The sequence below is a fragment of the Thunnus maccoyii genome, chromosome 1 (assembly GCF_910596095.1).
Source record: "Thunnus maccoyii chromosome 1, fThuMac1.1, whole genome shotgun sequence".
In the NCBI taxonomy this organism is placed as follows: Eukaryota; Metazoa; Chordata; class Actinopteri; order Scombriformes; family Scombridae; genus Thunnus; species Thunnus maccoyii.
In genome coordinates, this window is record NC_056533.1 from 7,250,487 (window position 1) to 7,260,492 (window position 10,006).

Sequence of the window (10,006 nt, forward strand, 5' to 3'; positions counted from 1 at the left end):
ATGTTGCATTACCGCCCTCTGCTGGATTGTTACAGTTACCGAGGACAGGTTGTCTTCTTCTCGGTTTCCTCTTGTGTAGATGTGTGTTACTGACATCTGGTGGTCAAAAGGCTGTGATGATGCCTTCAGGTGTGCGCCAGGTCCATTTGGGGAAAACGGGACCGATTTCAAAATAGAGATGTGACCAGTGGTGGAAGAAGTACTGAGATCCTTTACTTCAGTAAAAGTACCAATACAATAATGTAAAAATACTCCATTACAAGTAAAAGTCCTTCATGAAAAATCCTACTTAGGTAAAAGTACATAAGTATTATCAGCTTGATGTAGTTAAAGTATTGCAGTAAAAGTAGTGGTTTGGTCCCTCTGACTTATTATTATTATTATAATATTATTATATATGACATCATTAGATGTTTAATGCTGAAGTATCAATGTGTAAGCAGCATGTTATTGTTGTAGCTGCTGGAGGTGGAGCTAGTTTCAACTACTTTATATACAGTTAGCCAGTACAGTCCAGTGGTTCCCAACCTAGGGGTTGGGCCCCTCCAAAGGGTCAGCAGATAAATCTGAGGGGTCGTGAGATGATTAATGGGAGAAAAAACAAAGTTCTGATACACAAATCTGTTTTCAGTTTTTGAAAATGTTTCTCTAAAGTTTGATTTTTGGTGAAATATTGGATCATTTAAACATTTATTATATGGTAGAGCTGTTAACAGCTCATAGACATCTGAAATGTCACCCCGACTACACACTGCTTTTTATAAGATATCAAAAATAAAAATATTAAAGGTAGTTATTCCTCAATTTACATGTTAGTATTAATACAGGAACATCTGTTGCGATGTATAGTAATTATTGTGAAATGCGGCTTTTAACCAGCAGGTGGAGGTAATGAGCTCTGAACTGTTGCACATCTTGAAAAACAAGACGAGGAGGAAGACGGCTGAACCGGCGTACTCTAGACACTTTAAACAGGCTGAGGTCAGTTTGTCGTTTATCACTCTTGTGTATTTCATGAAGCTGGGGTACAGTGTTGTGCAGGAATCACTATAATCCTTGTCATTCCTCCTGAGCCTGGTCGGTACTGTTGAAGCAGAATCTCAATGGATTAGCTGGGGCTGCTACTGTGGGTCGTTTACTTGTATGGAGAGAGTTTTCTGTCTGTCAAGTGGAAGGAAAGTAAGTTGAAACATCGTAGGATGTACTGAGGTCTTGTAAAATCGGGTTGTTTTGATAGAAGTGGCTGGTTGAATGTAGCAAGCAGACTGTACAAATAGATCATTTTCTTTACTAAACCAACTCGTTGCCCGACTGACCAAGCAGACGAGGATGTTCTTTCACTTTCCCTTTTTGATCAGATCTTCAGATGTTTGCTTCATTTGAAACTCCTGTGTCTTTCTTTTTCTAACTGAAGAATGAAGACTCTGATGGTGTTTGATTTCGACCACACTGTGGTGGATGCCAACAGTGACACTTGGGTGATTAGGTAAGTAATGTTTATTGTTTGAATCAATTAAAGTATCAAAGATATAAAAATACTTAAGTGATAAAATTTTATTGTTGCATAATGTATAAATCTATATGAACATGATTTGTCATTAGGGTGAATTTGTTTATTACAACTTTATCCACAGTGGATCTTTTTGTTTTCTCTCTTTCCAGATGCCTTCCAGGTCAGACTCTTCCTGATGAAGTGAAGAATTCCTACAGAAAAGGCCACTGGACTGAGTTCATGGGAAGAGTCATGAACCACATAGGTGAGAGTTCAGTATGCTGTTTGTTGGCCATTCATGCATGCATAAAAAAAGGTTGGACAAAATATAAGAGACACATTTGGAAATCCACTAAGCTCAATGTTCACTGTCTCCACTTCAAAGATCTATTAACTGAGCTAAACAGCTTGATTAAAGATGCGAGGACTTCTTATTTTTCCAACCTTATCTCCACCAGTAAGTGCTACCCAAAAGTCCTGTTTGATACAATTAACAACATTGTCACTCCGGCACCTCCGGATGTGCCTGTCTGGTCAAATAAGGACTGCAGCAACTATCTTTCCTTCTTTGTTGATAAAATTAGAGATGTCAGAGCTAGCATTATCCCCTCATCTCCTCCCCTCTCTACTCATGCCTTTTGGCCAAGAACTCACAGATCTGGTGAGCAGTATGAGATCCTCCTCCTCCTTTGACATTTTACCCACCTCCGTGCTCAAAAATGCACTTGACTGTGTTGGGCAATGCCTGGTTTCCATTATAAACAGCTCCCTGCAATCTGGTTGTGTCCCAGCATACTTCAAACATGCAGTTGTTCAGCCCCTCCTGAAAAAAACGAACTTTGATCCATACAGTCTCCATAATTATAGGCCTATATCCAAGCTGCCTTTTATTTCTAAAATTTTAGAAGAGGTTGTCGCCAAACAGCTCACTGCTGTCTTGACTGCACACAACATTTTTGATAAGTTTCAATCAGGTTTCCGACAGAAGCATTCCACCGAAACTGCTCTCTTCAGAATTTCCATACATGAGAGACCCGTACATGTTTTTTCCATCTACAAAATATTGCTAATCTCAAGTCCATTGTCTCACAACCGGGACTAGAAATGGTCATCCATGCGTTCATATCATCCCGTTTGGACTATTGTAATTCCATTTTCACTTGTCTCAGCAAAGCATATGTGAACCGGCTACAAACGGTCCATAATGCGGCTGCAAGACTGCTAACCAGGTCCAACAGGATGACTCACATCATTCCTGTTTTAAGATCTATGCACTGGTTGCCCATTCGTTTTAGGATTCATTTTAAGGTTCTTATTATTACATATAGAGCCCTGCATGCACAGGCTCCAGAGTACATCATGGAACTTATCCATCCCTACGTCGCCAGTAGGTCACTCAGGTCTTCCAACCAGGACCTACTGGCTGTCCCTCACTCATGGCTGAAAACCAAAGGTGATCGTGCCTTTGCATTTGTGGCTCCAACCCTATGGAACTCTCTCCCTGTACAAATACGGTCAGCAGTCTCTGTAGAAGCTTTTAAAAAACTATTGAAGACCCATCTTTTTAAATTGGCTTTTGTGTCTTCATGAGTTGTTTGTTTGATTGTGTTTTTTATTTTTATTTTTATTTTTATTTTTATTTTTTTTAAACTAATTCTAACTTGTGGCACATGTTTTTACACTATGTATTTTTTTATGGTCTTATTTTCAACTCTTGTTCCTGTGAAGCACTTTGTGAATTTCATTTCTGTGAAAGGTGCTATACCAAATAAACTTATTATTATTATTATTATTATTATTATTATTATTATTATTATTATTATTATTATTATTATTATTATTATCATTATTATAAAGCAATTTCTACATTAACGTCTACTTCAGTCCTCTGACCTTTTTTCCATCTGTCCCTCCAGGAAACCAGGAGGTCAGTCCTGACAGGGTCCGCAGTGTGATGGAGACCATCCCCTTCACACATGGAATGATAGACCTGCTGACATTCATATCAGAAAATAAAAGCACCATTGACTGCATAGTCGTCTCTGATGCCAACACCATGTTCATTGACTGGATCCTCCACGCAGCGGGACTCCAGGCGGCCGTCGACCAGGTGTTCACCAACCCGGCTAAGTTCAACGAACTCGGGTACATGGAGGTACAGTGCTACCACTCTCACGACTGCGAGCGATGCCCCGTCAACCTCTGCAAGAGAAAAGTCCTGGAGCTGTACCTGTTGGAGCAGACTGATCGAGGTGTGGAGTATGACCGGGTATTCTACGTGGGGGACGGTGGGAATGATCTCTGCCCGACTTCCTGTCTGAGAGGGCATGATGTTGTGATGCCCAGGAAGGGGTACACCCTGGAGAAACTGCTGGCCCAAGTCAAGAGTCAAGAAGATAGCGTTTCTTTGAGAGCGAGAGTCATTGCCTGGAGCAGCGGCACTGAAATCATGGAGGAGTTGAAAACGAGTATGCAGTCGCACCCCGGCCCTAATGGAGGTCAACACTGAATGGATGTCGCAGTTGTAACTTAAATATTGCTCTCATTCCAAATATTAATCCTGCGCTGTAGCGGGCACATACTGCCCCCTTAGATTGTTTTAAAAATGTGTGTATTATTAAGAAGGTATTTATCATTTTTAACCACAATTTTGATTACAAATCCTTGAAAATGGACAATTTGTCTCCAGGAGATTTTATCTTTACCTTTGTAAACAGTAACAATCCTCTCAAACAAGGTTTGAATTATTATATAATTAAGGATTTGTCTTGATTTAGAGGTGGAGAAAAGGAATGGAGACCTCTGAGCCCAATTAGAATACAAATAAATCACAAAAACAATATTAACATGTGCAGATTGTGTTTGACACTGGATCATAATTGAACTAAAGTTTTATTTTTTACAGTATTCAATTACTTTTAGGGAAGTAAACTTTAACAGTATAGCAGGCTTGCAGGCCATTCAAAGAATAGTGCAACATTTTGGGGAAGATCTGCTGCTTAACATGATATATCTTGTTTGTTTGAATTAAACAAACAATACAAAGAAGACATCAGTTAATTCTTGAGCTAAAAAATGGAACATGGATTTTTAAAATGCTGGATAGAGCTAGGCTAGTTATTTCCCCATTTCCCCCTGATTCCAGTCTTTATGCTAAGCTAAGCTAATCAACTCTTACAGTATTTTTGATTTATTGATTGGGACAGTGTGCAGTTTTAAACATGAAAGATGCACTGCACCGGAGTTAGCTCGAAACTAATTTGCATCCGTAGTCCCCCACAATCAAAACATACAACAGCACAACAACAAACAGTACAAAGCAAAAAAAACAACAAAAAAAACAAAACACACAGAACACACCATACAAAATACAAAGCTACACACAACAGCACATCACATACACCCACAATGTCAATTAGAAATTAATAATGTAAACTAGACTCAGTGGTCACACAGCTGATTCGTCTTTAGTTGATTTTTTAGTTTGGCCTTGAATGTATTGATTGAACTACAGTTCTTCATATCATCAGGTGGGGCATTGCACTGAGTTGTGGCTTTCACATAGAAAGCTGACTTCCCAAATGCAGTGCAACAAAATGGTATGGTACAATCTATAGAGGATATTCTGGAGGATCTAATAGAACTTACTGAGCAAATGTACACAAAGTCACATAGTAGAAGAGGGGCCAAACCATCTAAAATTTTATAAACTAGGCACAAATTTGAGAATAATCTAAAATTGTCAAAGCTCAGTAAATTGTATTTCTCCAGTTCCCTACAGTGATGGAAATGCATTGGCTTTTTGTCCAGAGTTTAGAGTTTGTTTGTATAAGGACTCAAGAGGTTTTATGGCCTCGAGCCTGCCCCCAATATTTGATGCAATAAGACATATGGGAAAGAATCATAGCATACATAAATATCTTGGCTGCGTCCATAGTAGCTCCATAGTTAGTGAACATATATCAAACACACACACACACACACACACACACATATATATATATATATATGTACAGACGGGTGACAAATTAAAGGAAAAACTGGTCCAGGTCTGAATGCTTGATCCCCACAGTGAGGGGATCTGGTAGCTCTGTTATGCTTTGGGGGGCATTTTGCAGGCATGGTTTGGGTCCACTTCTCCCTTTAAAGGGAAGCGTCACTGCAAATCAATACAAAGTTGTTCTGAGTCATCATCTTTATCCTATGATGAAACATTTCTCTCCTGATGGGAGTGGTCTCTTCCAGGATGACAATGCCCCGATTCCCAGGGCACGAGGGGTCACTGAATGGTTTAATGAGTATGAAAATGATGTGAATCATGTGTTATGGCCTTCGCAGTCACCAGATCTCAACCTAATTGAACACTATAGGGGATTTTTCATGTTAGTCCAAAATCTCCCATAAGTGTTCAGCTGGCCAAAACTTGGCCTGCTCAACATGCCACAGAGTATGATTGGATGTTAATTACTTAATTGTACCATGCAGTGCATCTGTATGGAAGCATCTGAATTTGTTATGTTTCTCCATTAATTTATTCAGGTTTTTCCTTTAATTTGTATATATATATATATATATATATATATATATATATATATATATACACACACACACACACACACACATATATATGCCCTCTATCAGTGACACCTGCCATTGTGATCTGTTATTGCCGTTGTGCTATCTTGATTGATTAAACCAGGTTTGAGTTAGCCTGATCATGTTAACTCTGAGATGGCTCTATGGATTGTGGATTAAACCTCAATTAACTATTTAAGTTAAAAGAACAAATAGTCTTCTGCCTCCCACAGATAAACTGAGTTATGTATTGAAATTACAACTACAGCTGTTTTTTTCTTTTGTTTTTATTATTATTATTTTTTTTTACATCAGTCAAACAAACCTCAATGGTGTGAGAAGATTCTAGTGATGTTATCCAGATAATGGAAAACTGTCTGGTTGTACTGAAATAGCACTGGGACCTTTCTCATAGCCAGTACACAAGCTTATTTGGATAAACAGTACTGAGTTTCCATTTTCTACTTAAGCAAGAAATACATCAGATATTAATGTAACTTTGGTGTTCATATGCACACAGTCAATAAGTGATTTTTTTGGTGTACTAGCATGTTGAAATGTTATTTGTTGATTCGTAATCTTGTAATTCTAATGATGCAATTAAAACCAGAAACCTCATCCATTTTTTCCTCTATGAACTATTCTGTCCAGTACTTTTTTTTTTATTCCTTTGTGGATCTGTGGCAGTGTTGTATTCAAGTGCTTTATATTGTAAGGCTTGTCTAATATTTTGTTTTTTAAAGGTAAACAGAGTGGATAAAATATGAGCAGCACAGTCAATGAGAACTGATGTATCCTCTCCTTTCAGACAGGCCCAATGAAGATGCAAAGTTATTCCTTCCCAACACTGACAGCAAAGAAATATCACTAGATTGGCACAAATGGATAGGGATTTGAAGGATTTGGAGAGGAATGCAGGCCAATAACTCACAGAGACAGCTCTTGCCTAAGATCTAACATGGTATTATGGTCCAAGACTCAGCAGGCTTTGTTTACTTTCTGAATTCACTTTTCAGTGGGAAGAAGCTTTAGATGAGGCTTGCTGTATTAAAGGAAGATGCTTAGTCGCATAAGTAACTGGCAGGTTGAACAGAGGACTGTTAAACTGGGATACAAGTCTTGGAAGTTTGGGGTAGTTTAATCAGAAAGTTTGGTCTTCAGGCTGGAAAGGTGGCTCAGAAACAACTGGCATCTGCAGAGCTTTTACTCCATCATGTTATGAAATGTTGCATTAATGTTGTGATGGTGTAACTTCAGTTTTTACAGTCATATACTGTATATTGCCTTTAGATAAACCCGCTGTTAGTGTTTACATTACATTAACTATGCAGTGTAAAGGGGAAATCCCATGTTAAGTAACCAAAACTCCAAAAATGTTCTTGAATTGCTGTTTTATTTGTTTTTTGGTTTTTTTTGTACTGGAGTCATTTATATAGGGGACAGTACCAGTCTGTCTACTGACAGAAGCCTAAATAGACCACCATGCAATGCAGCCATGCACATGGTGTGTTGACTTTTTGTTAAGGAGCAGGGCACATTTTTCTTCCACAAGCTGAGTTCAAGAAATTCACACCTCTCTTCTTATTCTCTCAAGGTTGTTGAGAGGCAGACAAAATAGAGTTTCTAATTGAGTAAGCGGACGCTTAGATGGAATTTTCTCTTCAACATTTAACCATTTTTTTCATAACATTTCAAAGCTATTTTATTGCCATTTGGGCAACAGGCTATGCTTGATGAGATTAACAGTGAGTATGGCAGTTTGCCTCGTTTTTTGGAGGCCAATCATCTATTAAGGTCCATTCTAGCTATCAGCTGCAGGGGTTTACTGTAGATTCTCCTGGGTGTGGACCCTCTTGATGCCCTCAGTTACTGTACAGTGCCTGAAAACTTCATCTGTAATTCATGTGCTTATATGAGAATGTACTCTTTTTACTGAAATATCTTCATGCTATAAGTGTTAATATTACTGGATAGCTCGATTGTAAACTTTTTTGTGTGTCTAAAGCATACAAATCAATCTAAATATATTGTGTTAATGGTAAAACAATGATTACAGAATAATAAAATATGATATCTGATGCAAAGAAAAATTATGTTACAGGTATGATATGAAACTTTTTAGATGGGCTTTTCCTCTCATTGAATAAAGTCCATAGTGAGTTTGGGAACTAGCTTGATCTATAACTCCAAAACCTATTAACCTTATCCTGTCTTCTTTTTAACTACAGGCCTACTGATTATGTCCAGGCCTAAAGGTCTCTTGGGTGCAGTGTTTTTATACTTAGACAGAGTCACATCGTCAAATAAAAGGCCATGTCATGAAGAATAATGCTCACAACCGGTCACAGTTCTTTTTTCTATTCAAGAACAATTAAATAGTTATCTCTGCAAATTATTTTGAAATTGACATCAAAGCATGTGGACCATGTTGATCAGGTATGTGTATGTTATGGTCATTGTCCATTGATAGCCTATATCATGTATCATGCTCAAAGTATGATTCTGTTTAAGAAATCCCAACTTTTTCTGATATTTATTTACTCCTGATTGTATTTAACAACATACACAGTTCATTAACAAGGTGAAATATCTTAAGTTCATGAGTTGCAAAGAAGTAATCCCCGAGAATTGTAATTTCAACCAACAGTGTTGTATGAGTGAGTTTAGCTGCATGACGTTGTCCTTCAGCTTACCTATAATATAATTAATAATTTTCTTATGTTTTTAGAAAGGGCTATTTGAGGGAAACGAGATCTATAGGAGAAACGCATCATTTAACACCACTAATGATGCATGTACTGTACATTTATTATATCACCATAACACCATTAATTATGCATGAAGTGTTGATAAATATTTAAAGGGGCAATCCTTGATTTCAGCAGGCAACTGCCTCATTTGCACAACAAACTGAAGAATGGTGTATTAGACCTTAGGGCAACACAAAATTTTTTACACCCTTCTTTTCTGAGACAGTATGCTTTTGCCAGGACACAGCTTTGCACAAACCCCCCACAGATGTCGTCATCTCTATTTAAATGCACAACAAATATCCAAGCTTATTTTGACTGTGTTGTGACATGGCTGTCTGTTCAGTTTATGATCACTGAAAGCTTGGCACTGAGTCAAACTTTATTCCACAGACAGACTACAACCATGTCACCCAGAAGACAGCAGGATCTCTACATGTACAATTTCCACGATGCGAGCCATCCTGATGTGATGCTGGATGCCTGGAGAGGTTTCTACTCTGATGGGCTTTTTACAGATACTGACCTGTGGTGCTCCTCTGGCCAGGTCCTGCACTGCCACAAGGTCATGCTCTACGCATGCAGCTCCTTCTTCAGGGTTATGTTCACTGCTTACATGAAGGAGAGGACGAATAGCCCTGTCTGGCAATCAGCATTGACCCACCTTGTACATCTGTATCAACATAATAAAGGACCAGTCAAGTGTCTACTTTGTCTCACTATATGAGAAATGCTAAATATTGATGGTATGCACACTGATATGCTAATTTGCATGGAAGAGACACTGCCTTACACTTGGGGTAATGTTAAATATGTAAAAAAGAAAGATGAAATCATGACAAATAACAGCACAGACAAGGGTAAAGTTTGGTGCATACAACATCATCACACCTTGTTGGCATTTAGTTCTCCAGTGGAGGGCATACTGCAGATTTAATGGTCTATTGATTTAAAAGGCAGTCATTCAAGTGGAAAACCTTGTCCCTGTGTTGCCCATATTAGCAAACATCTGCTGAACTGTACTAACCTTTTAGAGCTAGAATGAATCCCTACCAGCTCCAGGGCTGCTGTTCTCCACCACACCACAACCTGTGACCTCCCTGCAAGACGGGGGGAGGAAAAAAGAGAGAAAAATCTCCCAGAGATCAAAAAGTTATCACAAAAACCTTTGAAACAAACATGGTGTGAC

General features: G+C 38.4%; 1 protein-coding gene across 2 annotated transcripts; it reads left to right on the plus strand.

Annotated features, from left to right (window-relative positions):
• The first annotated feature begins 885 nt into the window (after positions 1–885).
• phospho2 (phosphatase, orphan 2) lies at positions 886–4,170 on the plus strand. Of its 2 annotated transcripts, none has more exons than XM_042413388.1 (4): positions 886–981; positions 1,415–1,486; positions 1,663–1,757; positions 3,409–4,170. In XM_042413388.1, the coding sequence occupies exons 2-4, from the start codon at positions 1,416–1,418 to the stop codon at positions 3,999–4,001; spliced, it is 759 nt and encodes a 252-aa protein (XP_042269322.1). In that variant the 5' UTR covers positions 886–981; position 1,415; the 3' UTR covers positions 4,002–4,170. The 2 variants fall into 2 exon arrangements, with proteins under 2 accessions (XP_042269322.1, XP_042269314.1); XM_042413380.1 differs by having other exon boundaries at positions 929–1,179.
• Positions 4,171–10,006: the final 5,836 nt, after the last annotated feature.

Bases quoted from the DNA above. Each gene is read 5' to 3' on its own strand.
- phospho2 (XM_042413388.1), top strand. From the start codon at position 1,416: ATGAAGACTCTGATGGTGTTTGATTTCGACCACACTGTGGTGGATGCC. The intron at 1,487-1,662 runs GTAAGTAATGTT...CTCTCTTTCCAG, and splicing joins AGTGACACTTGGGTGATTAG to ATGCCTTCCAGGTCAGACTC. The intron at 1,758-3,408 runs GTGAGAGTTCAG...CTGTCCCTCCAG, and splicing joins AAGAGTCATGAACCACATAG to GAAACCAGGAGGTCAGTCCT.